This window comes from Grus americana, chromosome 6, assembly GCF_028858705.1.
Source record: "Grus americana isolate bGruAme1 chromosome 6, bGruAme1.mat, whole genome shotgun sequence".
Taxonomy (NCBI): Eukaryota; Metazoa; Chordata; class Aves; order Gruiformes; family Gruidae; genus Grus; species Grus americana.
In genome coordinates, this window is record NC_072857.1 from 42,676,549 (window position 1) to 42,703,373 (window position 26,825).

General features: G+C 65.1%; 2 protein-coding genes across 3 annotated transcripts; one reads left to right on the plus strand and one right to left on the minus strand.

The window, feature by feature from the left end:
• The first annotated feature begins 204 nt into the window (after positions 1 to 204).
• On the plus strand, positions 205 to 19,647 carry COL18A1 (collagen type XVIII alpha 1 chain). Its single transcript, XM_054830369.1, is given in 42 exon segments — positions 205 to 1,738; positions 5,457 to 6,001; positions 8,912 to 8,995; positions 9,090 to 9,149; positions 9,332 to 9,470; positions 9,590 to 9,693; positions 9,782 to 9,808; positions 9,898 to 10,068; positions 10,170 to 10,196; positions 10,270 to 10,332; positions 10,445 to 10,531; positions 10,698 to 10,751; positions 10,841 to 10,990; positions 11,139 to 11,201; positions 11,401 to 11,445; positions 12,387 to 12,527; positions 12,609 to 12,680; positions 12,759 to 12,785; positions 12,893 to 12,937; positions 13,078 to 13,140; positions 13,535 to 13,570; positions 13,642 to 13,731; positions 13,908 to 13,937; positions 14,041 to 14,067; positions 14,260 to 14,322; positions 14,468 to 14,542; positions 14,636 to 14,671; positions 14,796 to 14,849; positions 15,073 to 15,147; positions 15,351 to 15,422; positions 15,632 to 15,674; positions 15,825 to 15,887; positions 15,966 to 16,009; positions 16,118 to 16,240; positions 16,338 to 16,482; positions 16,712 to 16,785; positions 16,874 to 17,002; positions 17,187 to 17,222; positions 17,311 to 17,583; positions 17,667 to 17,864; positions 18,061 to 18,176; positions 18,273 to 19,647. Coding segments are annotated over 42 exon segments (5,517 nt in total). The 3' UTR covers positions 18,487 to 19,647.
• Positions 19,435 to 25,431, minus strand: SLC19A1 (solute carrier family 19 member 1). 2 transcript variants are annotated; one of them, XM_054830370.1, is made up of 6 exons: positions 25,290 to 25,431; positions 22,535 to 22,845; positions 21,043 to 21,790; positions 20,586 to 20,778; positions 20,361 to 20,502; positions 19,435 to 20,084 (listed from the first exon to the last, which is right to left on the minus strand). In XM_054830370.1, the coding sequence occupies exons 2-6, from the start codon at positions 22,757 to 22,759 to the stop codon at positions 19,896 to 19,898; spliced, it is 1,497 nt and encodes a 498-aa protein (XP_054686345.1). In that variant the 5' UTR covers positions 22,760 to 22,845; positions 25,290 to 25,431; the 3' UTR covers positions 19,435 to 19,895. The 2 variants fall into 2 exon arrangements, with proteins under 2 accessions (XP_054686345.1, XP_054686346.1); XM_054830371.1 differs by having other exon boundaries at positions 25,330 to 25,391.
• Positions 25,432 to 26,825: the final 1,394 nt, after the last annotated feature.

The following is a 26,825-nucleotide window of genomic DNA, read 5'->3' on the forward strand; positions in this document are numbered from 1 at the left end:
GTCTGAGGGCTGGCTCAGCTCCCAGAGGTTTTGGGGGGCTCAGGTGGGTCCCCAGCTGGGTGGCGGGGTCCCCGGGGGGCCGTGCCGGGTGCGGGGAGGCTGGCGCTCAGGAGAGGAGGGTTTGGCAGGGCCGGCGGCGCAGCCACTCCTCCCGCTCTGCTCCGGTTTGAAGGGTCGTGCGCCGGAACCGAGGAGGAGAGAGCGATGTGAGCGCTCCGGGCGTCTGGCCGGGGCAAAACTCCTGCCTCTTCCCTCCTCCGGCCTCTCCAGCTCACTCTCGGAAGCAACGGGGCTCCTTTTCCCTTCCTGATGGCCCCGGCCCCACAGCTCTTGGGGTTTCTGCTCCTCCTGGCTTGCTGCTTCTCCTCCTCTGAGACGCAGCTCCTGGGCTGGATTTGGGGCAGCACGAAGACCCCAGGAAGCCCAGTGGCACCCAGCGAGGGAACCGCGGTGCCAGAGCCGCTCACTGCCGCGGCAGCTCCCACCCCCAGCACGTCCCTGGGGACACGGGGCGGCCAGGCGGTGGGGGACGTCGCTACCCCGCAGCGCCGGGAGCAGGATCCTGGCACAGCAGTGCCCACGGGCGAGGGGACCGTGGCCGAAAACACCGAACAGTGGGACAGGATCACCACGGGGCCGACAGAGAGCATTGCACGGCCAAGCATTGCTCCTCCCCGCAGCACGTCACCTGCCCCTGGCCAAGATGTGGCCAGCAGCTCCACCGATGACCCGCAGCTCCTGGGGATGGGGACCCCTATGGACCTGCAGCTCCTTGGGACAGGGACCCCTACGGACCCGCAGCTCCTGGGGACGGGGACCACCAAGGACCCGCAGCTCCTTTGGACAGGGACCCCTACGGACCTGCAGCTCCTGGGGACGGGGACCACTGAGGACCTGCAGCTCCTTGGGACGGGGACCCCTACGGACCCACAGCTCCTGGGGACAGGGACCACCAAGGACCAGAAACTCCTGGGGATGGGGACCCCCGCAGCGATGGGGACACAGATGTCCTTGCAGAGATCGGCGGGTCCCCGGCCAGGTAGTGCCCCTTTCCCTTTCTCACCAGGTGACAGTACCCGCGAGCAGGCGGTGCCGCCCCGGGACCCCACGGCACAACCACGCCGACACCGCCACGGAGCATCGCCCGCCCCACCGAACCTCTGGCACGGCACCGGCCGCCGGGGGCTGGTGCTGGCCGGCGTGAACGGGAGCCGGAGCCCTCCTTTGCCTAACAGGAGGGTGGCTAACGGTGTGGATCCTCCTCTTGCCGATAACTCCGGTCCTCTCGAGTTTGATTTACTAACTGCCACTATGCAACTCTACGGTAGTAGCGGCACGGGGCTCGCATCCTTCTTTCCCGGACTGACGCTGCCAGCTGGCCGTTGCCTGCCCGTCCCGACCCGCCTGCCCTTCTGCAGCGTGCTGGGCACCGACTATGTCAGATTACCGAATTACCTCCGCCACGGCAGCGAGGTGGAAATTCGGGCGGCTTTGCATGAGTGGGAGGGGCTGCTTGAATCGCGGTGCCATCGCTACGTGGAGTGGTTTCTCTGCTTGCTCCTGCTCCCCGGGTGTAGTGCCTCGGTCCCCATAACCCCCCCGCCATGCCAGGGCTTCTGCGAGGCCGTCAGAGACCTGTGTTGGATGCACTTGGCCGGCGGGCGCCTGCCTCTGCCTTGCGATGCTCTCCCCAAGGAGGACGAAGGGTATTCTTGTGTCTTTATTAATGCTTCCGCAGGTAATGTGCCTGGGGGATGTCCGTGGGTTTGTGTGTTTGTCTCCCCTCCCCAAACTCCCCCAGGATTTTAGGCGCCGGGGGATGCTTCTGCCTTGTTCCCGTGGGATGCTGCTGAGGCCAAAATCGCTTTCCACCCAGCCTTGCCTTCTCCAAATGGGGACCGCCAGCGGGTTTTGGCTCCCTCTGCAAGGCCGAGCATCGCCATCCCCTCCTCAGGCTGTTCCATCCGCGGTGAAACACAGCGGCCAGGTTGAAAGACACCGTCCCGGTGGCCAGGACAAGAGATGTCCCCATGCACGCGGTGCTGGCGTTCGGGGCCGGTTTGCGGGTGCCGCAGTGCGCAGCAAAGGGCTTTGGGGTGTCCGTCCCGGGAGCTGGCAGCTCCCCGCAGGGACAGGGGAAGGACCAGGACCCCGCGACCACCCAACCGCATCAGCGTCTGGGGCCGTGGCCCCGAGGAGGCTTCAAGGTGACCCGTGGCCATGCCCGCACGCTCCCCTCTCCCAGAACGGCGCTTTGCCTTGGGGTTAATGATTTACCCAACGGCTAATGTTTGATCCCCCACTGCTTGGCAGGCCGGAGAGGTTACTTCGCGTCCGGCTTCGTCATTAGGTGGCTGTGACCCTTCTGTATGTCCGCCGGGGACCGAGACGCGCCGCTTCGGCAGGGGGCAAAAGGACGGGAGCCGCGGGGGGGATGCTGGTGCTTGGAGAAAAGTGCCTCGGGGTGTAAGAGTAAGAACATGGTTTGGGATGAAAGCAGGAGCGGGAGCTTGCCGCTCCCCCCGCCGAGCCCTCTGAATGAGGCTGTGTTCCCGCGCCGGCCCCCCGTGCCTTCGGGTGACGGCCTGGGGCTGCCGACCAGGAGCGGCGAGACGCCCGCTGCCGTCAGAAGGGCGGTTTAGCGTGGGGCCGGCAGACAAGGGTCGCACACGTGGTCCCCTCGGTGTCAAAGCGGCTCTGTTCGCCGGCTGACCCCAGTGGGGTACGGCGGGATCATGGGGATGCTCGGGGGGAGGCGCGCACTCCCGGATGGGCAGCGTCAGGAATGGATGGAGGACATGACTTGAGATGCTCCTGCGTGCTGGGGGTCCCCCGCATCCCAGCTGGGATGGGGTGCGCGGGGCCACGCCGGCAGCCCCGGCTCGGGCCAGCCGGGAAGGTCGTGGCAGAGCAGGAAGGTGGTGTGGGGCGTCCCTGCGGCTTTTTCGATGGCACCAGGACCAAATGGCTGGGTCACCGTGGCCAGAGCCATCCCCGCAGCCATCCTGTGCCAGCACCCATCCCGAAACCTCCGCGGCACCAGCGGTCTCTGCCTCTCTGTGCTCTGTGGCGGGGGCCGCCAGTTTGCCACAGGGAGGAGGGAGGTGCGATATTTGGGCTCTGGGTGCCCTTTGGAAAAAACAGGCATGGCCTGAATGGTTTGGGGGTGGGAAGGGGCGCTTGGCTTTTGCAGGGGAGCAGCTGTTTGAAGGGGTCTCCCCTTCCCCCGCTGCTCCCCAGGCCCCATCCAGCCTCTCAGCCCTGGCCTCTGCCTGCTTTCTGTGGTGGGCAGGGGGAAGATGTGTCCCCGTTTGCTTTGGGAAGCGCCAGCACCCAGCGCCCACCCTGGGCTTGGGGGCGAGTGGCATGTTTGGAGGGGAGGGAGGATCCCAGAGCTGGCTGAAAAGCCAAGGGGAGTGTGGTTGAAAATTGCGTCGCTAACAAAAGCCTCTTTCAGCCTGTCGCCCTTCAGCCCCAGCCCCGGGGGCAGAGGATGACTTGTCTGGCTGCAGAAATTGCAGCGCTGGCTCTTGCACCCGTGCAGACCCCCGGGAGGAAGCTCTGGTTTCCTCTTCCCTTAAAGCTGCTCTGAATTTGGCTTCCTCCAGCCCGAGATAAGCTCCATCCCTGCATCCTGGTGTTTGCCGTTGGCTTGCCCGCAGCCGCCTGCTGCAGAGGATGGCGCGGCTGGGGACGGGGCAGTGGGGTGCCCCATGGGGCATCACAATGGTGGGTGCCAGGCTAGGGCTTGCTGCGGGTCTGGGGGAGCCCTGCTCGCTCACCCCATCATTGTTGGTGTAGGGCTGGGGGTGATGCTGGGCTCCAAGGGATGCTGGGCTCCAAGGGATGCTGGGCTCCAGGATCCAGAGGTCCCCGCGGCCGGCGAGGCAGGGGGGCTGCACCGAGCCCTTCCACTTTGAGCAGGCTGGGGATACCCCATGGGGTGGCCTGGTCCCCGTGCAGGGTGGATGAGGGGGTCGGGACAGGCACGAGACCAGGAGGGAGGTTTCCTCCTGGCTGGGTGCTCAGTTTTGGGGTGCCAAGCTTGAGAGGGACTGGGGGGAGCAGGGTGGGCACCGAGTAGTTTCAGAGCAGCAGACTCAGGAGAAGATCAATGGGTTTGGGGTCTGGCAGAGAGAAAACTTGCCCCCACCTCTGATCGGGGGCATTTCTAACATCCCCACATGGTCCCTGCCGTGGGGCTGGCGCTGGCGTCGGGGCTCAGCGACAGGGGAGGCTGGGGACGCTCCATGTGTGCAGGTACCCACAGGCTTTGGAAGAGGCACCCAGGTTTTCATCTCCTCCAACCATCCCAAGAGACGTGTTTTCCTTCCAGGCTAGGCAAGGCTGGGCTGATTTCTTCTTTCTTTTTTTTTTTTTTTTTTAAATTCTCTTTTATTTTATTTTTTTTAAGAGCTCTGGAGGACAATGTCTGGCTCCAGAGCAGGGTGGAGGTTCCTGGCTGGTCCTCCCGGGCTCAGCACACCTCTGTTACCATCGCTCATGTGAAACACCAGGGATGGAGCTGGGGACGTTGAATTGTCTCAGCTCCCGCTCTTGACTTGGGATGGGGCTGAAATTAGCCCTGAGCATCCGTTCCTGGTGCGGAGCCCTTGGCCATTCTGGAGCTGGGGTGGTTGGGTTTCCTCGCTCCCGGGAAACGCGGAGTTAAAAAGCACCCAGCAGCGCTCACTCCCATCGAGTTGGCACCCGCCCCGAGCAGTTGACATAGGAGAGGAGGAATCCAGCGCCCGGTGTGTGGGCGATGAGGATGTACCTCCTGCCAAAACAACGGGAGCTGGCGTACAGAGGGGCGGCTCACCCTGGCCAGATGTTCAGCTGCGTTGGGTAGGAGACACCGTCCCGAGCAGAACTTCCCCAAGCGCCTTGAGAAAAAGGAGTCGGGAAGAGAGGCGAGCTCCAAATTGAGATCATCTGGGAAGCTGACGGGACGTGCCGGCTCGAGCCCTGTTCCCAGGGTGTTGCAAGGGGATGGCTCTGATTTATTCCCAGCTGGGGTGACCCTGTGAGCTTGTCCCGGGATGACGCGGGGGGTCACCATGACCCCGGAGCGGGTACAGATGCAACACGCTTCCTCGCGGCTCTGTGGCTGTTCAGCATCGCGGTGCTCCAGCAGCATCCCCCTGCCCGCACGGGCGTGTTGCTGCCACGGGCAAGGCGCCTTTGGTTTTACCCCATCTCAGGGATGCTCGGGCTGCGGTCGGAGGGCCAGCAGCAGAGAACGGGTGGCATTTGGGGACATGCATCCCAACTGTGCGGTGGGAGCAGCTTGAGGAGCATCACTGTCTCGGCCAACCCACAGCCCGAAGGAAAGTCCCGGGAGGGGGAGGCCTCTGGGGGAGGCATGGCCAGGGGGGTCCCCCCAGGGCACCTTGCCGAGGGTGACCATCTTCACCAGGCCGGTTGTGACTGTCCCCTTTCCCTTCCTCTTGCAGAGAACCTGAGCACCGAGGTCAGCCTCCTGGAGCTGATCGGAGACCCCCCGCCGGAGGAGATCCTCAAAATTTATGGCCCCGACAACAACCCCGGCTATGTCTTCGGCCCCAATGCCAACACGGGCCAAGTGGCCCGGTACCACTTGCCAAGTCCTTTCTACCGGGACTTTTCCCTCCTGTTCCACATCCAGCCCACCACGCCCCGGGCCGGCGTGCTCTTTGCCATCACGGACTCCTCGCAGAGCATCATCTACGTGGGCGTCAAGCTCACGGAGCTGCGGGCGGGCAAGCAGAAGATCGTCTTCTACTACACGGAGCCAGGCTCACCATACTCGTACGTGGCGGCCGCCTTCACCGTGCCCACCTTGCTCAACCAGTGGACGCGCTTTGCCATCAGTGTGGAGGAGGACGAAGTCATCCTCTACCTGGACTGTGAGGAGCACGAGCGGGTCCACTTTGAGCGCTCCCCGGATGAGATGGAGCTGGAAGATGGCTCCGGGCTCTTTGTTGCTCAGGCTGGAGGAGCTGACCCAGACAAATACCAGGTAAGGCCTCAGGTCACCCCAAGGAGCACCTCCAAGAAGTCTGGGTGAGGCTGGAAGGACGTGACACCAGCCTGTTCCTGTTGAACCGACCTCTTTGCCCAGAAGACAAACCAGTGGCCACACTCTGCTTGCATCCCTGGGGAAGGAGACGCTTGAGATGGGAGGGGAGAGGTGGCTTGAGGTGCCACCAACTTCGTTGACTCGGGTCTCGCCAAGGCAAAGCTCTGAAGGTGGGCTGGCAGGAGGCGATGGCGTTGCGCTACAGCAGCCACCGTTGCCCATACCCTTTCCAGCAAACACACGGAGCCTCTTCAAGTCTCCTCTTTGCTAAAAATACCTGACTCCTTTGGTGGAGAAGCGGGTTTGGCTGGTGAAGTGTCTCTCTTAGCTGGAAAAAATGCTTGGGCCGGAGCATATCTTTGTTGGCTGACGTTGGGCGGTATCGGCAGGAAGACTTTGGAGAGTAACGAGAGGTGATAGCTCAGCCGTGATTTGAGCATGACTTATGTCCTAGATAAGGTTTACGGAAAGCGTGGGGAAAATGATGTGGAAATTCCCTGCGGTGCTTGGGGAGAAGAAAGTCCAGGTTTCTCCCGGGTTGAGCGTGGTTTGCCCAGCAACAGAGGCTCTGCTGAGTGGAGCGATGCTTTTCCCGGGGAGCTTTGCAGGCATGTTTCTGAGCTTAAACATCATCTTGACTAACGAGCGGCGCTGCCGCAGTCCCAGTTAAATGGCTTCAGGCAGGGAAAGCTCCCCCAGGGAGAAGTTAATGATTGATGGGCTAGAGACTGGTTTACAGTGGGATTCGGGTTGGTCCCGTGAGGTCTCAAGAGCAATTTTTTGCTCTTGAACATGCTGGGAGGGCCAGGTTGTGGCCGTGGAGGAACTGCTGTCCCCAGCTGGAGAGGGTTTGGCACCATTCGGAAGGCAAAGCAACACCCGGAGCAGAGCGAAGCGCTCCTGCCTTTCTAGCAGGTGATGTTCCCGCGTTTACCAAACACCCGGTCCCACTGTCCGCCCCCGGTTTTCCCATGGGGAATAGCCGGCCATGGAGGGGGGGAGGCCGACTGCCTCGGCTGGCCGAGAGCGGAGCCGGGGCTCGGACGTCTCCTTGGCATCTGATTGCCTCGTGGTACTCCCATCGCTGCCCAGCCCTGCCTCGCGTTATCTGGAACTAACAGGGCATCGGGCTGATTAAATCCTGGCCCGCTGTCAAGCTCGTGGGCGGCCGGTGGGGTCTCAGCTGCCATCCGTGCCTCTTCCCGAGCTGCCTTTGTGTCAGTGGCATGAAACCTGGAGGGATGAAGCCTGCAGGTAACGCAGAAGCCCCTGGGACCGCAGATAGCGGGGGGGGGGTTGCTGCAGGTGGGGTCTCAGCTGGGGTCTGGCGGGAGGGGTTGTTTGCAGCTGGGTGCATGATAAGAGCTGCTGCCCCCCGTTGCTGCAAGGGGTCCTTGTACCCATCCCGCATGGGGATGCCTCGGTCCAGGGCTGGAACGGGATTATTTGCGATGCCTCCGGCAAGCCCCAGGACCGGGAAGGTCAGGCTGGAGTGTTGCGTTTAGCAAAGCTTGGGCTTGATGCTGGTGCTCGGCAGGGAGGAGAGGGATGGATTAGAGCCGGCTGTCACCAGGGCGAGCAGCTGGAGGAGGTCACAACCCACCTGGGGGGAATTTGCTTGTGGGAAAGGTTTTTTATATACATTTATGTATTATTATATATAAATTTAAAGTATACTATATTTATAATATATTTATTATGTATCTGGAATATATTCATAATATATTCATATTATGATACCATAGTCAGCCTTGGCTGAACTGCAGCTGCCCCTGATTCTTGTTTTGTTAAACCCATTGTGTTTCCTGAGCACGACTCTTTGCCGGACGTGTTGCGCTGTGCTTTCAAGCCAGCCCAAATATTATTTTAGGTGTCTCGCCCGGAGAAGAGACACCGAGCGGGAGGTATCTACCCTTTCCGAGCTTGCTTCCCAGCGTGGTCCCCGGCATCTCCCCACCGGGATCAGAGGGATGGGCAGTATCCCATCCTGGAAGCATCCCATCCCAGCAGCATCCCCGTGTCCCGTCCCAGCAGCTGGGATCTGGGCTGGGATGTGAGATGCGCTGGGTGACCCCGCTTACTGTGGGAGCCGCGAGGTTCAGGCCGGTACCCACGCACCCTCCCCAGCTGAGATGGGGATGCTGCCCTCCCGGGCAGTGCAGGTAGCTCGGCTACGGGGCTTTGTGTGGAGGCAGCAGCCTCAGGAAGGAATTTGTGGTGGTTTCTTGTGTAAACAAGCAGTTTGGATGTGCGCAGCGCTTGCAAAACCCAAATAAATGGTGAGGAAGTGGGGATTACCCTGAGAAATACAAACCTGGGGTTGTGGTGGACTGGGACCTGCCAGCAGCCCCTGCGTGGGGCAGAGGGGCTGGCTGCAGCCAGGGACCCGTCTGGAGAGGGGAACAAGGAGCGTGACCAAAGCGCTGCTGGCTGGCCGGCCAGATCCTGGCCACCACCTCCACTTGGTCGGCCCGGTGCTGGTGCCGGCACGGAGCTTTTCCCCGTGACTCGCCGAGGGAGCTGGGCACCGGGGCTGCATGGTTGAAACCTCGCTGTGCCGGGATGTGGATGCTCGGATGGAGAGCGCTCCCCGTGCCGCGCGAAAGAGCCCGACATATGGGGGGCACTCGGGGACGCAGTGGGCGGGTGGCTTGTGCGTGTCCATCCGTAGTGCATGTCCATCTGTGGTGCATGTCCATCCATGGTGCGTGTCCATCTGTGGTGCGTGTCCATCCATGGTGTGTGTCCATCCATGGTGCGTGTCTGTCCGTGGCACATGTCCGTCCATGGTGCGTGTCCGTCTGTGGCGTGTGTCCATCCGTGGCAGCCCTTGGTGTGGTTTCCTTGCAGGGGGTGATTGCCGACTTGAGGCTGCAAGGGGACCCGCGGGCGGCCGAGCGCCAGTGCGAGGAAGAGGAGGATGACGCTGAGGAGGTGAGCACTGGCAGCCCCGACGGGGCAGGCTGTGGGGGGCTGCTGCCCCAGGCTCCCGGCTGACCCCTCGCCCCTTCTCCCCGGGCAAACGCAGGTCTCCGGTGATTTCGGCAGCGGGGCAGAAGGTGGACACCAACCCTCGGGGAAAGTCGGGGTGAGTTGGTGCCTGTGGGTGCTGCGCTGGGCGGCAGAACCCCGAGATTTTAGGGACGAGGAGGGCTGGGTCCCTTCTGCGGTCGAGGTCCCAGGATGCCTGATGGGGTCCCGGCGCCTGTCCCTTTTGAGAGGCCACCGGGAGGTGAACAGCACCGCCGTGTCCCCTTATTGTTGGCACAGGGTGTCCCGGGGCTGGTGGATGCCGTCCCCGTCACCTCCCCCCCAGTGGCAGCGGGCGGCGGGCCGAGCAGCAGCGGGGGCTCCCTGCAGCAAGCTGAGAGGACCAGAGCGGAGGAGACGCTGTCCATCTCCACGGGAGGTAACGCCAGCAGCAGCATCCCCTTCCTCACCGTGCTGCCCGGCCCTGGGGCACGCTGGCAGGACCACGGCAGGGTGGCCGTCCCCGAGCACAGCCAGGTCCCTTTTCCCTTCCCGCAGGCACCGGCCCCAAGGGCGAAAAGGGGGAGAAGGGCGAACGTGGCCTGAAAGGGGACTCGGGGACCGGTGGCATCATGGGGATGGGCAGTGTCAAGGGCGAAAAGGTAGGTGAGAGGGGGCATCGCAGGGGCTGGAGGATGCCACCGGCGTGTCCGAGTTTGACACCCACTCCCCTTTGTTTCTGTCCCGTAGGGGGAGAAAGGAGAACTGGGCGTTAAGGTGAGCATCGCTGGGAAGCCGGGGCAAAGCCATGCCTGCCTGGGCTGCCACCCCGGGGACCTGCCACCCATCCCCGTTTCCCTCCCCAGGGCAGCGCTGGATTTGGTTACCCTGGCTCCAAGGGCCAGAAAGGGGAACCGGGTGACCCCGGCCCCCCTGGGACCCTCTCGCGACACACCGACGGCTCGGTGGTGGAGCAGGTCACCGGTCCCCCGGGGCCGCCGGGGAAGGACGGAGCCCCTGGCAGGGACGGCGAGCCCGTGAGTCGAGCCCTTTACCCCTCCATATCCCCTCTGCCCCCACCCCTGCCTGCCTGCCTGCCTGCCTGCGCACTGACCTCTCCCCTCTCTGCCATCCCCAGGGCGATCCCGGCGAGGACGGCAAACCCGTAAGTGGGGTTGGGGGGTGACGGGGTGATGGGTGCCGGCCACCCCCTGACCCCCCACCGCTCCCCTTCGCAGGGCGATATGGGACCCCAGGGGTTCCCCGGGACGCCGGGGGAGCCTGGGCTGAAGGGGGAGAAGGTGAGTGCCGGAGCCGGTGCCGGCGCAGGGGGACGGCACGTGCCGCTGCCCCTCCTTCCTCTCAGCCGGTGCTGGGCTATGCTTGCGAAGCGCGCTCTCTCCTCTGTGCCAGGGTGACCCAGGTGTGGGGCCGAGGGGACCCCCTGGACCACCCGGTCCCCCGGGACCGCCAGGACCCTCATCCAAGCATGACAAGCTGGTGGGTGCCCCCAGGGATACAGGGATTTGGGTGGGGGCAGGTGGGGGTACGGGGCCACGGAGAAGCGGGAAGGTGCCGCCAGCCCCCGGGCAGCATCCCTGCATCGCCGGGCACCCTGACGCTGGCCGTCGGTACCCGACATCACACCCTCATGCTTCTTTCCCAGACCTTCATCGACATGGAGGGCTCCGGCTTCGGCGGCGACCTGGAGAGCCTGCGGGTGAGTGCGGGTCCCCTCCTGCCAGCCGGGAGCCCGGGGGACACGCTCAGCCGTCAGCCATCACCCATCACCCCCTCCTTCTCTTCCAGGGGCCGCGGGGGCCACCCGGTCCTCCAGGGCCACCCGGCGTGCCTGGCTTGCCAGGGGAGCCGGGACGGTTTGGGATGAACCGCACAGACCTGCCGGGACCGCCGGGGCTGCCGGGCAGGGACGGGACCCCCGGGCCCCCGGGGCCAGCGGTAGGTGTATGGGGTGGCCAAGGGGACCCATCCCAGGGTCACCCCGCAGCGCTGGGGCTGTAACTGCCCCCTGTGGTGGTGGGGGGCTCCGTGCCCGTCAGCCCTGGGGGATTCCCTGCACCGGAGCCAGCTCCTGGGCATCTTGCAGGGTCCTCAGGGTCCTCCTGGAAGAGACGGGGCGGCTGGGCAGCCGGGGCCCAAAGGAGAGCAGGTGAGTGTCCCCCGGAGCATGTCATGGCTTCTCCGCGGGGCGGCTGGCACCCTGGGGGGGCCGCAGCAGCTACCGCTCGGTGCCCTGGCACATCTCCGCAAGGTCCCGGCTCCCTCCGTCCCTGGACTGGAGAGCATCAACCTGCTCCTGGAGCAAGGCAGCTTCTTCACACCCTCTTCTCCTTCCTCCTCCTCCCCAGGGTGATGTGGGTGACCTCGGCCTCCCCGGAGCGCCGGGACCCAAGGTACTGTGCCTGGGGCGGGTTTCGGAGGGGTGTCCCACGGGCATTGCAGACTGGAAGCGGGGATGCTGCTGCGGGGGCGGGGGGATGCTGGTATTTGGGTTCCTCCCGCAGCAGAGCGGTGCCGCGGCTCGGGGGTGCATGGGGCCACCAACCACCCGTGGGATGCTCGCCGGGCTCCCACCACCCTCACCTGGCCTTGCTCCAGGCACTGCTGCCTCGGGGAGTGGGCAGGCAAGGCAAGCCCAGCGGGGTGTTTCCGGGCACAGGAGAGGGTTTGGGGGGTTTTGGGTGTCCGCACCCTGCTGGGGAACACACCGTCTTCTGCACGTCACTCTCCTGCCTGCCTGCTCGAGATTCTTTCCCCCCCCCGCATCCCCGAGGGCGGAGGTGAAGCCGTGCTGGGACACGCGTATCGCCCTCCCCTCCCTCGGGGGCCGGGATGCCCCATCCACCGCAGCCCGAGCTGGGGGCAAGACCCTCGAGAGTTAAGGTTTCTTAACGCTGCCGACATCGAGAGGGTAGATGGGGCGGCAGCGGGCGTAAGGGCTGATCCTGCCGCTCGGACACCCATAGCAAAGCGCAGGGGTGACTGCGAGCCCCCCCCCCCCAGCACTGAGCTCTGCCTTCGCCTTGGAGCCAGCGATGCATGCGCAGAAAAAAGTCACATTTATGATTTTAGACGAGCCTCTGGTGGCCACCGTGCACATTGCGTGGGGAGCCAGGGCCACCCCAGGACAGCGGGGCCGAAGGATGCCTGAGCTGGGCGATGCCCCTGCCCGCACTGCCCCTCTGCCCCGGAGCCAGGGGAGCACCCACGGTTTGGGGGATGCGGGAGGGGATGCACTGCCTCCTGCTTCCAGGCTCCAGGCAGCCACCATTGCCACCTCGTCCCATCTGTCCCCTTGGAGTTTGGTTTTTTTTTTTTCTCCTCCCCTTTGCAGGGCAGCAAGGGAGAAATGGGACCAGCAGGACCCCCGGGAGAAATGGGGTTAGCTGGCCTTCCCGGGCCCATCGGACCCCGAGGGCAGCCAGGCCCCCCCGGCCCCCCGGGACCACCGGGGCCGGGCTACGAGGTTGGATTTGTAAGTGAGCACCCCTGTGATTGGGGGGGGGGAGCTGGAGCGGGGGGCAGACGTGGCTCAGCCCCTTCTCACCCTGCCTAGGGCGACATGGAGGGCTCGGGGCTGCCGTTCACTGCCAGCTCCCCCGGACCACCCGGACCCGAAGGACCGCAGGTAGCTCTGCTCCCACCCCCCGCCATCGTGTCCCCTGCCGTCACTCCACGCTCATGGCCCCCTTCTTGTTGCTTGCAGGGGGTGCCGGGACTGCCAGGGGTGAAGGTGAGGAGCCCTTCAAACTCCTTCCTTGCCCTTTGCCGGAGCAGCCTGGTACATCCGTGCGGGATGCCCGTGGGGATGCTCCTGCTCTGACATCTCTTTCCTTGCAGGGGGAGGGCGGCAGCCCCGGGCAGCCCGGCTTGCCGGGACCGAAGGTAGGAGTGCTGGGAGACTGGGCTGCGTGCGAACCTCTGGAGTCTGCGGGGCGCTGGGCAGGACCCCCGTGCTCCCCAGCCCGGGGCTGTCGGGAGGATGCTCCGTACTGCATCCCGCCCTTTCCCACCCCTCGTTGCAGGGAGATGCTGGCGTGCCTGGCGTGGATGGCCGCCCCGGCCTGGAGGGCTTCCCCGGACCGCAGGTAGGAGCATCAGGCCCCCAGAAGCCCCCCCCTCCATCACTCCAGGCAGAGCACCCTTGCAGCAGCTCCATCCCCAGCAGCCAAAATCTGTCCCCGGCAGCCAAAATCCACCCTCCCCCAGTGCCTTCAGCCGTTCCCCTGCTCTGGGACCGGGCTCAGCGCGTGCCGGGGTGACCCCATCCCCATCAGCTTGTCACCCTGCTCTCCATCACCTGCACCCAGAAGCGTCCCACCCTGGCTCGCTGCCTGCACCTTGTGGGCAGGGGGGTGGCCTGAAAGGTTTTGCTGAGCCACAGGCAGGAGGTGGGGGGGGGGGTGTCTCTGCTTGTGAGCCGGGGTCCGGCTGCACGTGGTGCCACGCAGGAAGCTCACCCCTGCCCGCTCCTCCTTCCAGGGACCCAAAGGTGACAGAGGCAGCCCCGGTGAGAAGGTAGGTGCCAGCGGGCTGGGGACGGGGACACGGCAGCGCTGGTCCTGGGGCTGATGGCTTGTGTCTTCCAGGGCGAGCGAGGCCAAGACGGTGTAGGGCTGCCCGGCCCCCCCGGCCCACCTGGGCCCCCTGGACAGGTCATCGCTGTCTCGAGTGAAGATGTAAGTGATGGCTCCTGGCTTCAGTGCAGCCAGGGGGGAAGCTAAAATTGGGGGGGGGGAAGGGGCCTGCCCAGCATCCATCATGCGGGGGCACCAAGGGAGACCTCTCCAGGAACTCTGCTTGTGCTGCAAGAGCAAAGATCAGGGTGAAAACCCTGCTTTGTCTGTTTTTCCAGAAGTCTTTGGCGGCTTTGCCTGGTCCAGAGGTAGGTGCCCCCCACGCCCACCCCTCGGCAGTGCCAGGTGGGCACCCGGTTTCTTGGAAAGGGGGGGGTTTGCTCTTACAGGCATCTCTGCTCCTCTCCGCAGGGCAGACAGGGTCACGCTGGCTTTCCGGTGAGTGGGTGGCAGGGCTGGGGACGGCAGGGATGGCCGCGGTGACAGCTCCGGGCACGCTTGGGTGCCAGCCCTGCCATGTTTTGCTGCAGCGGTGCCGGGGTGGTGGTGGTGGTGATGGGGGCAGGGGGTTGGGGGGTACCTTTGGTGGATTGGGGCTGACGCGGACTCTGTGCTCCTTCCTCCCCGCAGGGTCCGGTGGGACCGAAAGGAGACCGGGGGTCGTCTGGTCCCCAGGGCGCCCCGGGGTTGAAGGTAACTGCTCCAGGCCAACTCTGCCCTGTGCGGTGGTCACACTCCTGGTCCCCATCCTGCCTGGCCAACGGGTCCCGGTGGCGATGCCACCGTGGGAGGGAGCCTGGTCCCTCCATCTCCCCGCACGCCTCCTCCTCTCTTGCAGGGGGAGAAGGGGGAGCCCGGGGTCATCATCAGCCCCGATGGGACTGTGGTCGCTGCGAAGGTGAAAGGAGAAAAGGTGGGTGTGCCGCGGGAACGGGGGGCACGTCCCGGTGCAACGGGTGCTGGGTGGTCCCGGTGGTGACGGCCTTTCCCTCTCTGCTGTCCACAGGGGGAGCCGGGGCTGCGGGGACCGATGGGACCCTCGGTAAGTCACCATCATCATCCTCCTCGTATCCCGCTGGGAGGGCCAGGGCTGATCCGGGGCAGAGGGGGACAGGGGGGCTGCCCCCACTCTGAGCACCCCCATCCTTGTCTTCTTTCCCCTCCAGGGTCCCCAGGGACGAGCAGGGATGAAGGGAGAGATCGGCTTTCCGGGCAGACCCGTAAGATCCGCTCCCGGTTTGTTTGTCCCCTCAGCCATCGCCTCCTCCACCGCGTCCCCCCCGCCCCGTTTGCACCTCTTGCACCCACCGAACCCCAAAGCCCATGGTGTCCCTGCGGTGCCGAGGGGCGGGGTGATGCCAGGGTGCCAGAGGCGATGCCGGGGTGCACCCCGGAGCTGGTGGGGGAACGGGGATGAGGCTCATCTGCACTGCTCATCCACAGGGACGTCCCGGCATGAATGGGCTGAAGGGCGAGAAGGGTGACCCTGCGGACAGCAGCGGCGCGCTGGGCCTGCGGGTGAGCGCTGCCATGGCCCCCCCCGGGCTGCCGGTCCGGCAGATGGGGGGACACACACAAGGAGGGGCTCCCTGGGGACCCAAATCCCTTTGGCAAAGGGCACGTGCCTCCCTCTCTCAGGGGAAGGGCATGGCCCCGGTGTGCCCCCCCCATGGGGAGCGTCCATTTTGCAGGACCCTGACGCATCTTCTCTCCCCTTGCAGGGTCCCCCGGGACCCCCAGGCCCCCCCGGGCCCCCCGGGCCGCCGGGCAGCATAGTCTATGACAACAGCAATGTGAGTAACAACAAGGTCACCGCGCTGGGGGAAGCTGAGGGCTGGCGACTGGGTCCCCCCGGTGCGCCCTGCTTGGCTGGAGGGGATGGGGGGGGACACACCGGTGGCATCCCCGTGGGGCCACGTGCGGCTGCCGTCAGCATCACGCGGAGGCGGGGGTCCCCGAGGATGCTGCCATCTCTGCAGCCGCTTCCTTTGCATCCCCGCAGGCCTTCAGCGACTCCGGCCATCCCGCACTGCCAGCCTTCCCTGGTAAGGGGGTGTCCCTCTGCCAGCCCCCTCGGGGTGCTTCAGAGACCACCCCCCCCCGGCAAGGCCGGGGAGAGGAGGAGACCCCCTCCGTTAGAGCTGGGGCTGGGATGCTGCAGCGCTGAGGTGGGATCTCTCTGCTGCTCCCCACAGGTTTCCACCAGTTCCCAGGACAAAAGGGAGAGAAAGGGGATGCTGGAGCCCCGGGACCCCCAGGTGGGTGATCCCTCCCCACGGGCAGAGGGGGCTCATGCCCACCCCGGCTCCCCTCTAACCTCCTCTCCCCCTCCGCAGGCCACTTCCCCTACGACCTGAGTCACTTCGGTGCCAGCCTGCGGGTAAGCCCTTTGCCCACCTGCGGCGGCTCATGGAGCTGGCACCCGGCACGGTTTGGGGTATCGGGGTGCGCCCTGGCCCCCCCACCCTAAAGACGTGCCGTCCCACAGGGTGACAAGGGGGAGGCAGGTCCCAAGGGCGAGAAGGGCGAGCCAGGCAGCACCCCGCTCTACGGTCCCGGTGTCTCCGGGCTGCCGGGGCCTCCAGGGCCCCAGGGCTACCCCGGGCTGCCGGTGAGTACCCCACGACGTGGGGGGGTGAGGGGGGTTTAGGGGGGGAGAAGGCATCCCCAGGTGCTTTGCTCCAGCGATGCTCTCTCGCACCGCTCAGGGTCCCAAGGGGGACAGTATCGTTGGGCCGCCGGGGCCTCCCGGACCTCAGGGCCCCCCTGGTATCGGATATGAGGGGCGGCAAGGCCCCCCTGGGCCTCCTGGGCCCCCTGGTCCACCCTCCTTCCCAGGCCCCCATAGACAAGGTGAGTACCTGTGCTCCTCATCCCTCCCTGTCGCCCCACATCCCTCCCTGCCACCCCGCATCCCTCCCTGCCCCCCCACATCCCTCCCTGTCGCCCCACATCCCTCCCTGTCGCCCCACATCCCTCCCTGCCACCCCCACATCCCTCCCTGCCCCCCTGCATTCCTTCTGCCACCCCTGCATCCCCTCCCATGCTGCACCCCCCCTCCATCTCACCATTTTCCTCCCAGCTATCAGCATCCCTGGCCCCCCCGGACCACCGGGACCCCCCGGACCACCAGGCACCAGCGGGATGTCCTTGGGGGTGAGTTGGGGCTCTGGGGCGGGGGGGGGGGCGGTGCCCACAGGCTGGCTGGCCGAGCCCTGAGCCGCCCGCCGGGCCGTGCCCGCAGCTGCGTGCCCTGCCGACCTACCAGGCGATGCTGAGCGCCGCGCACGAGCTGCCCGAGGGCGGCTTCGTCTTCCTGACTGACCGACAGGAGCTCTACGTCCGCCTGCGCGGGGGCTTCCGCCGGGTGCTGGTGAGTGGAGGGGGGCAGAGTGCCCCCCCCCCCCATCTTGGGTTGTGCTGCCCAGCTCTGAGAGGCTGCAGGCAGCATCACCCTGGGCTTTCAGTGGCATCTTTTGGGGATGCTGGGGTGTCCCCCCACCCTTGCGCAGGGAGGTGGGGGGGTGGCTGGGATCTGATGTGCTGTGTACTTGCAGCTGGAGGAGCACACCCTGATCCCCAGCTCGGCTCTGGTGAGTCCCCTGTCCCCCATCTCCGTCCATCCATCCATCCATCCATCCCCATCCCCGACCAACCCTCAGCCTGTCTCTCCCTCCCCAGGACAACGAGGTGTACGACAAGCCCCCCAGCGTCCACTACGCCGGCCCCCAGCCCCCCCTCCAGCCCCGCGGATCCCTGCACCCCCTCCGCAACCCCAGTCCTCCACCCACCGCCCGACCCTGGCGTGGGGACGAGGTGGTGGCCAACCAACACCTCCTGCCCGAGCAGCCCCTGCTCCACCACCAGCACGAGCTCCTCAACGGCTACTACATCCACCGCCGGCCCGATCCAGCCCCCGTGGCCGCCCACGTGCACCAGGACTTCCAGCCCGCCGTGAGTGCCGCGTGCCGGCCGAGGGGAGGCGGTGACGGTGGCCAAAGCCGTGTGCCTCAAGCCCTGTTGTCCCCTCTTGGCAGCTTCACCTGGTGGCCCTGAACACCCCGCTGAGCGGTGGCATGCGTGGCATCCGGGGCGCTGACTTCCAGTGCTTCCAGCAAGCCCGGCAGGTCGGGCTGGCCGGCACCTTCCGCGCCTTCCTCTCGTCCCGCCTGCAGGACCTCTACAGCATCGTGCGCAGGGCCGACCGCGCCGCCGTGCCCATCGTCAACCTTCGGGTACGTGTGCGTCCCCCTGTTCCATTCTCGACACCCCGGGAGCTCCGAGGCATCCCAAACCCCCTCCATCTGCGTGGCAGTGACGGCGGAGCATCCCCTCTCCGGGGGCTGCCGGGGCTCAGAGCTCCTGTGATGCTCTTGGGGTGCAGGCAGGGCTGACCCCCCCCACACACACCTTTCTCCACCCCCGCACCAGGACGAAGTGCTCTTCACTAACTGGGAAGCCCTTTTCACGGGCAGCGGAGCCCCGCTGCGAGCCGGCGCCCGCATCCTCTCCTTCGACGGCCGGGATGTCCTGCGGGATGCGGGATGGTGAGCGTGGGATCGAGTGACGGGGAAGGAGGGGAGATGGGGGGTCTGGACCACAGTGGGGGCAGCGGCAGCCCCCCCCACCTTTCTCCTTTCCAGGCCGCAGAAGAGCGTCTGGCACGGCTCGGATGCCAAGGGCCGGCGCTTGCCCGAGAGCTACTGCGAGACGTGGCGGACGGAGGAGCGCACGGCCACCGGCCAGGCTTCCTCGCTGGCCTCTGGCAAGCTGCTGGAGCAGGTGGCCAGCAGTTGCCAGCACACCTTCGTTGTCCTCTGCATCGAGAACAGCTTCATGACCACTGCCAAAAAGTGACACCTCCCCTGGTTCCCCCATGCCTCCCCGGGGAGGATGGGGCCAGCCTGCACCCCGGCACCCCCGTGGTCCTCAGCCCCTCCATCTCCTGCCCTCACCCCGCAGGGTTTTCTTCTCCTCCCGCAGACCTGAAGCCAAAGAGTATCGCCATCGCCCCTGCCCTGGGTCGGCAGGGGCTCACGTCCCACCCGGGGCAGGGCAGCCGTGGGCTGGCTGCCTTCCTCCTCTTCCTCCTCCTCCTCACACTCCACTTCTCTTCTAACCCGTATTATTTAACCACTTCAGCTTGCATCCACCACCCGCTCGGACGCTCTTTTCAGGGGGGCTGGACCGGAGGATGCTCAGCAGGGAGATTTTGGCGCTGCCATGCCGTGTGCCCTCCCGGAAAGCCTGCAGAGGTTTCTCTGAACCCCCCCCCAGCCCCGCACCGTCCTCGCCAGGAGCGTGGGGCCAGACCCAAACCCATGCTGCCGGGGCTACGGGGTCTTTAGCTGAAACCCCGGCATCCTACCCACGCAAGGGACTGTCCCGTGGCAGTGCCGGGGCTCCCCCGCGATGGTCTCCATCCTCCCCAGGTAAGGACCATCCCACCCAGCCCATCATCATCCTCACCTCCACCCCCTCAGCCAGCAGCTCACGAGCCCCAGGGGGTCTGGTCCCCCCAATCCCCGCTGTGCCCCCCCCACCCCAGGTACAGCCACACTCCGGCCAGCACGGGGACCAGGGCAATGGGGTGGCCCTGACGTGGGGCCAGGCGTGCCCTCGGCGTGAGTTTGCGTGCGTGGGCGTGTTGAACACACGTGGGACCGAGGGCAGGCACCGTCACCCCCCCCCGCCCTGTGCCACCTTTGCTGGGCTTTAAGGGCCAAGGCGCAGCAACGCTGGCTTGAGTTGGTGTGGGCAAATCCAAGGTGCTAAAAACAAGAAAAAAAAGGAAAGAAAAAAAGATAAATCTGTAACTAGCTTTTTATTATTGTATGGAAATTATTACCATAAAAGTTGTGCGAGTCACACGGTCTCTATTTCTTACAGTCTACTGTATTTTGTGTAATTAATGCAATTTAAAGCCTGTGGATCTTTATATTTTTTTTTTTTTTGTCGGTTGTGTCCTATAAAACCATTTTCTAAAGGCACTGAATAAAGAAACGTTATCCTCTTGTAGCCTGGCTCCGTGCGATGATGGGGACCTGGTGGCCGGGAGGCCGCCCGGACCCCATCCGTACCCCTGCGTGGCACGTGGCGGTGGCAGCCGTGGGCATCCTGCCCCTGCTCTGGGTGCGTCTGGGGTGGGGGGGCACAGCCCCTGCCCCCCACGGAGCAGAAAATGGGTACCAAGTGATACGTCCTCAATGGGCCGGCGCCGAGGACCGCCGGCGGGACGGGAGACAAACACCTGGCCGCGGCGGCGCTCAGGCTCGCACGGTGCCTGCCTCCGGGCTCTTCTCCTGTGCCGGCGCCTCGGCGGGAAGCTGGCATGGCTCCTTGGCCAGGGCCAGCTCCGCCAGCTGCTTCTGGCGGCTGTGCCGGATGCCCACGCCGACGGCCGCCAGCAGGTAGACCACTGCCAGCAGCGTGAAGTACCCGAAATACACGTAAAACTGCAAGAGAGGTGAGGAGACAGTGATCATAGAATCACAGAATCTTAAGGTTGGAAAAGACCTCTGAGATCATCAAGTCCAACCATCGACCCAACACCACTGTGTCTACTAAACCATGTCCCAGAGTGCCACGTCTACGTGTTTTTTGAACACCTCCAGGGATGGGGACTCCACCGCCTCTCTGGGCAGCCTGTTCCGATGCCTGATGATGCTTGCAGCCACCCCATCCCACACCACTAAGGGACCACCTCCATCCTAGTTGCCCCCCAGTCCTACCTGGGGATGCACAGACAAGCCCAAGCCCCTCTTGTCAGCCACAATGATGGTGATGATGGTCTTCAGCACGGTGGCGAAGAAGGTGTTGACCCCGAAGACCAGTGCGCAAAGCTCTTTGGAGAGGGAGGTAGCGATCTGGAAACTGGGATAGAGGGGGGTACTGGTGAGCCCCTGGTGCCAGCCCAGCTGCCGGGGTGGGAGCAGGTCCCCGGGGGTACCACGCACATGGCGATGGGCACCAGGAACTGGTGGGAGCCACGGAAGAGGACGTAGGCAGCGTAGCACAGCCAGATGTTGCTGGTGGTGTTCATGAGCAGGAGCAGTCCCGCCTGGAAAGCCGTCACCACCCCGATCACCAGCTCCGACCACAGCGTCCAGCGGATCTTCATGTAGCCGGCGGCAAAGGAGGCACCAGCCCCTGGGGAGGGGATGAAGGACGCTGTGAACACCCCACCAGCACGGGACCACCTTGCGTCCCCCAGCCTAGTGACGCTCCTGTCATCACCACTGCCAAACCACCCCCTGCATCCCCAAAAACATCATGGGGATCACTGTTTCCAGGGAAGGCAGCAGGATGGGGGTGTCCCCCCACATCCCCGGTGTCCCCAGCCATTCCTAGGAGATGCAGTGGGATGGGGGTGTCCCCCCACATCCCCGGCGTCCCCAGCCCAAGCGAGCGTACCCAGCAGTGTGGAAGCAGCGTCCACCCCTCCGTTGTACACCCGGCGGTTGTCCATGGCGGGGTAGATCTCATTCCAGAGGATCTGCACGTAGTACAGCATCAGGTAGTAACCGGCCGAGTTGAAGACCCACCACAAGGACCAGAGCCGGAGCTGGGGTTGCCTGGCCAACGCTCCCACCTCCCGCAGCATACGGCACAGCGCCGCCTCCCGCCAGCCCCCCGGCCCCCCACCGCCGTCCCCCCCGGCCATCTTGTCCAGCTCGGCGGGCGCAGCCCCGTCGCCAGCCCCCCCCGGCCGGTTGAAGAAGAGGCTGCGCCGGGGCCGCTCGAGGAAGAGGGTGAGGATGAGGCCGAAGCTGACAAAGCCCAACGAGATGTAGTTGAGGGTGAGGAAGGAGACGCCGCCCAAGGTGACGCAGAGCTGGCCCAGCACCGAGCTGGTGAAGACGCCCAGGAGGACGGCGGAGCGGGAGTAGCTGGCCATACGCTGGTAGCGGGACGGGGCGACGAGCGAAAAGATGTAGGAGGAGTAGGCGATGCGGGCAGCCATGGTGACGCCGTAGAAGAACTCCATCAGCTGCATGGCCAGGACGGAGGTCCCCAGCACCAGCAGCAGCCAGATGGAGATGTGGCTCAGGCTCTGCAGCACCAGCACCGGCTTGTAGCGCAGGTAGTCCGTCAGCAGGAAGATAGGCACCAGCACGGCCATGTAGGAGTAGGTCAGCACCGGTGTGATCACGTTGGTCACCTGCCGTGCGTGCAAGGAGGGGCTGAGCACGGGACACGTCCCTGCGGGATGTCCCCGGCCCAGAGGAGCGCGGTTTGGGTGGGCACCAGCCGCTGACTCCCATCGTGGCACCTCCTCGGGGAGGAATGTGGCCCGCAGCGCGCTCGGCCGGGGGCCTGGCTGAGCCCCGGCCCCCTCCCGTGCCGGGAACGCAGCGTTCCCACGGACGCGGCAGCGCGCTGGGACTGGGGCCAGCGTCCCTTGCTCGGGGGACGACGACACGCAGCCCCTCCTCATCTAACCCCAGCGGTGCCAGCTGCCCAGCGGTGCCCAGCCCCGCGCCCCCCTCCGTGCCAGAACAGGAGGGTCTCCCCGCTGGGATGGGACGGGGCTTCTCCCAGCCTGGCACCCTCCCGCCCCCCTTCCCACCAGCTGCCCAGGCAGGCAGGGGTCAGGCATCGCCCCCCAAAATCGGTCACCAGCCTGCGCACAAGGTCTTAAGCCGGGGCAAGTTGAGCCTGGGACTTAGGGGCCGGGGTGACCTCGCAGCCCAGCGGGACAGGGACACACTGCCAGACGGACCCACGCCACCTTCTCCTCCCCCCCAAAAAGCACTGCCACGTGTCCCCGCATGCCACCTTGCCCGGGATGCAGCACGCCTGCACCCCAGCACCGCGGGAAGACGTTCCAGCTGCCCCCAGGGTACCCAGGGTGGTGACCGTAGCCAGAAAGGGGGACAGTGGGGACGGGCTGCCCACGGCTTACCTCTGTCTGCGTGAAGTTCTTGTCGGCCCCCAGGAGATACGGGGTGATGAAGCTCTCCCCAGGCCGGATCTGTGTCATGAAGCCGTAGAAGCAGAGGTAGAAGACCTGTAGTTTCCAGCGCTGGTCCGTCGCCGTCTCCGATGCCGGCTTTTTGGCGTCATCGTCCTTCTTGGACATGGCTTCGCCGGCTCTGCAGCAGGACGGTGGCATTATCCGGGGGACCATCAGCTAGACAGGCTTTGTCGGGCTGAGCAGCCCCTCTCTGGCTGCAAGCGCTCTGCGACGCATCGAAAGCCACGTCGCTGCAGTTTCTGGGGAGAAAGAAGCATTTGGCACGGGCTCAAATTCCTCCATAATCGCAAGGCAAATAAATACCGCTACCTTCTCCCCAGGAGATGTTCTTGCAAGAAGAAAAGCAGCCGCACGTCTCGCTGTGCAAAAGCTGGGGGGCGGGAGGGGGGCATTTCAGGCAGCGTTTGTAAATCCTGTATAAAAGAGCCCGGATGCACAAAGTGCCCGGCTCTGCAGCGGGCTGTCCTCGGCTCCCATCATCTCCTTTTTCTCCCTATTAAGAGCCAGTGGGGTTTTACCCCTTCCCCCAAACGAGCCGAGTGGCTCCGCCGCAGATCTGGAGGCAGAGGGATGCAGATGCCTTGCGCCAGGGATGCGCCGGGGGGAGATGGCAGCGGCCGTGCCGACTGTGAGCAAGTTAATGTGCACACCGGGCGCGGGGCCGCCCGTGTTATACATTAGCTGGGCAGCCGGGACTTTAGCCAAGCGGCTGCCCCTCGGCTCTGCCCCGGTGGGATGCAACGCTCGGGCAGCATCGCCCGGCCTGGGGAGAGTGCAAAATGCCATGACGTTCACGGTCCAGAGGGAGATTAAACGCTCAAATCCTGAGGTTTGGCCGCAGAAAAGCTGGCAGCACCGAGGAGACCCGATTAGCGATCACGAGGCGAAGGCAGGGAAGGGAGAAGGCCCGGCCCGGGCGTCCTCCCAGTGCTCCCACTCCCACGACAAGTCACCGACAGCACTTTTCGAGCCATAAAAATCCACGTGCCAATCCACAACACAGGAGCAAGGTCTAGAAACCCGATTACCCTGCTAATTGCAGAATGACTAATCACAGTCATTAAAAAGTAAGTCCATCGTCCCAGTCTGTGTTCCCTCCCCGCCGTCCTGTGCGGTGAGCCTGGGGGGCTCACGTCTGAAGAGCCCCCCCAAGATAACGCACGTGGCTAACGTGGAAGCAAGCCGGTGCCGGTGCCGGCAGGGAAAGCCGCCCCTGATTTCCTGATTGAAACCAAAAGAGGCAGCGGGAAGCGGGGTGCCCATTCACCCCAGCAAGGATTCACCGGTCCAGCGGCATTCCCATGGGATTTCAGCACCGGTGCCGAAGCATCGCCAAAACGCGCGCGTCCCGGAGCTCACAGCGGGGCAAACAGCCCCTACCTCTTAAATAGGTCCCTGGGGAGCCGGACAGGGATTCGGTGCTCGCTCACTGCTGGCCAGCTGTCAGCCGGAGCCGGCACGGGCTTGGGCACTGGATGGAGCACTGCAGCCCCCGCGCTGTGCCGGGAAGGACAAGGGGCAAGGAGTGGGGGCTAAACCCCCCCCAAACACCCGTCCCAGCACCGTGCTGTGCCTGCCCGGTGCCCCTGCCAGCCCCGACTGCCTGGGCTATGCCCCATCGCCTGCTCGTCCCTGAGCTGGGCTGCGGACGTGAGTGTTCGTCACCTCCAGCAGCCGCTCTCCGCAGGGCAGCCCCCCGCCACGTGTGCGGGGACCCCGACGGGCTGTTTCCCACCCTCCATTTAAAACCCGTTTTGGAAGCAGATGCTCCCCATTTCCTTTCGTGTCCATCCAGGACGGATACACCTGCTCGTCCCTGGCCAAAAGGAAAGCGTCTCCATTAAATCCAGGATGCGGCTCCGTGCAGCTGCCCCGGTGCCTCCATCCCCACACATGCAGCCCCAAACCCATCTGGCCAGACCCAGCTCCACCTCTCCAGACCATCCATGGAGCTGGTGTCACTCGAGGTGAGCAGCCACGAGTCCCAGGGCATGCTCCCAGCTCTGCGCTGTCATCCCTCTGCCCTGGTGCAAGCCAGGCAGAAGAGAGGGAGCAGAGCACGGGCGGTTATCACCGTGTGAACCTGGTTATCGCCAGGTTATCGCAGCGTGACCCTGATAAGGGAATGCTGTCACGCTACGCGGTTGTCAACCCATGGCCATGGGCGATGCGGGCAGCTGAGGCTGGCCAGAGCTCCCCAGGGAGCCACGGTCAGCGCGGTCCAGAGGGGACAGCCCGGGGTTTGGGGGGAATGCTCTCCCCGCAGCCACGTGTTGGTGGCACAGAAGTGACGCAACTGAAGCACGATGCATTTTGTGGGGAGCCGCTGGGCGGGCAGGAATGGGGGTGCACGAGTCCCTGGGGTACCTTCCCCAAAACAAGGGGGGGGAAGGTCCCCAAAATTCACCCTTGCCCACTGTACAGGCACCCATCTGTCTCCCCCCCAGCACCCAAGGGATGGGTGGCTCCTGTAGGTGCTGCAGAGTGGCTCGGGGTGCACGTGGTAGAGGAGGGTGCTGGGGGGGGGGGGGGTGCGCGGCACCAGCTCACCCTGAGACCGGGCACCCTGCGTACCCTGGGAGCACCCCACACCCCCAGCACCCCGGGGGGCACCCGCATCCCCGGTACCCCAGGCACCCCGGGCACCCCAGCACCGGGGGCACCCCCGCACCCCGGGCCCTACCTGGGAGGCTGCGGGCATGGGGGCAGCGGGCCGTACCCACCCGGGCGCAGTGGGGGGGTCCCGGGGCTCCCCACGGCCCCGCCGGAGCCGGAGCCGAATCCGCAGCAAGGGCAGGCGGAGGGGGAGGAAGAGGAGGAGGAGGATGCCGGGGGCCCTCGGGAAATGTAGTCGTACCCCAGGTGCGGGGCGGCGGGGGGACTACAAGCCCCACAGTGCAGCGGGCAGGAGGAAGGGGAGGAGGAGGCAGAGGAAGAGGAGGAGGAGGAGGAGGAGAAGGAGGAGGAGGAGGAGCCGCCCGGCCCCTCCCGGGGGAAGAGCCCCGCCGGCAGCTCGTGGTTGCGTGGCCGGGCCGGGGGCACACATTCCCCCTCCCCCCCACCCGAAAACATCTCCTCTGCATCCTGCCCGCCCAGCCCCCGGCGCGGGGTGGGACACTTCTGCCTCCTCCCCGCCGGGTCAGCTCCCCGCCCGTCTGCCGTGGCCTCTGGGCTGCGGGGCCCCGCATCCCGCCAGGCTGGCTCGGCAGCATCCCCGGGGAGACGCTGCCCATCCCCTTGCCCCCCCCGCCCCTTCCCCCCGCCCCCCACTGATGTAACGCCTCCCCTGCCCGCTCCCCGCTGCTCATCGCTGCTCGGATTGATTTCTGGCCCCCGTTTTTTACGGGGGCGAGGGGGGGATGTGCCACAGCCCAGAGGGTCCTGGAAGTGCCGCTGCCTGCTGGGCTGAGAGCAGAACTGCCAAAGCCTCTCTCCCCCCGGCAGCAGCCCGCCCGGATGCACTTATGGGATGAGACCCAAACATCAGGACGGGGGGGGCAGCGCTGGTCTGGAGGCAAGAGCATCCTTAGAGGCAAACTAAGCGGAGGTGGAGACCCTCGAGGATCGGGCCCCGGCTGGTGCCCCCATCTCCCGAGAGGTGACGCAGCTTCTGAGAGCATTTTCTCTCCCCCCCTTTCCTCCCCGTCTCTCAGCACTTACCCTGCCAGAAGCAAATGCTACCTGACAGGGCTCAGCTACTCCACTGAAATATTTATATGTTCCCGCCTGGAAGCGTGGCGGCGGGATCCCACATGTCCAGGGACCATCACAACCCCCCGCCCAGGGCTGTGAGGGGTTCAGGCAGCTGCACCCCAGCCTGGGGGCTTCCCACCCAGAGGCCTCCCATCCCACTGAGCCCCCTGCCCAACACTCGTGCAAAGATGCTCACCATCGGGGCGGGGGCTGGGCCAGCATTTATTTCACTTGGGCTTTTATCCTCCTTTTCTCAGCTGAATGGATCGAGCCAGGATGTGCCAGGTGGGGGACATGCCAAGTCCTTTCTTAATTGGTGGCATGTTTGCTCCCCGAAGCAGTTTCCTCCCTGCGGAGGACACCAGGACAGCTTTGGCACTGCAGTAGGAGCCAGCTCATGTCCCCTCCCGTGGTCCTGGGGAGGATGGCGAGACCACAGCAGATGTGTCTACAGGCTCCCCGTGTCCACCGTGTACCCCCCCAGACAGGGGCACAGCCCTTGGTGCGACCAGTCTCTGTCCCTTGG

Coding starts and splice junctions, on each gene's coding strand:
- SLC19A1 (XM_054830370.1), bottom strand. CDS start 22,759: ATGGTCCCCCGGATAATGCCACCGTCCTGCTGCAGAGCCGGCGAAGCC. Junction 20,503..20,585: donor TTCCTGGTGCCCATCGCCAT/GTGCGTGGTACC, acceptor CCTCTATCCCAG/TTTCCAGATCGCTACCTCCC. Junction 20,085..20,360: donor GCTTGTCTGTGCATCCCCAG/GTAGGACTGGGG, acceptor CCTCTCTTGCAG/TTTTACGTGTATTTCGGGTA.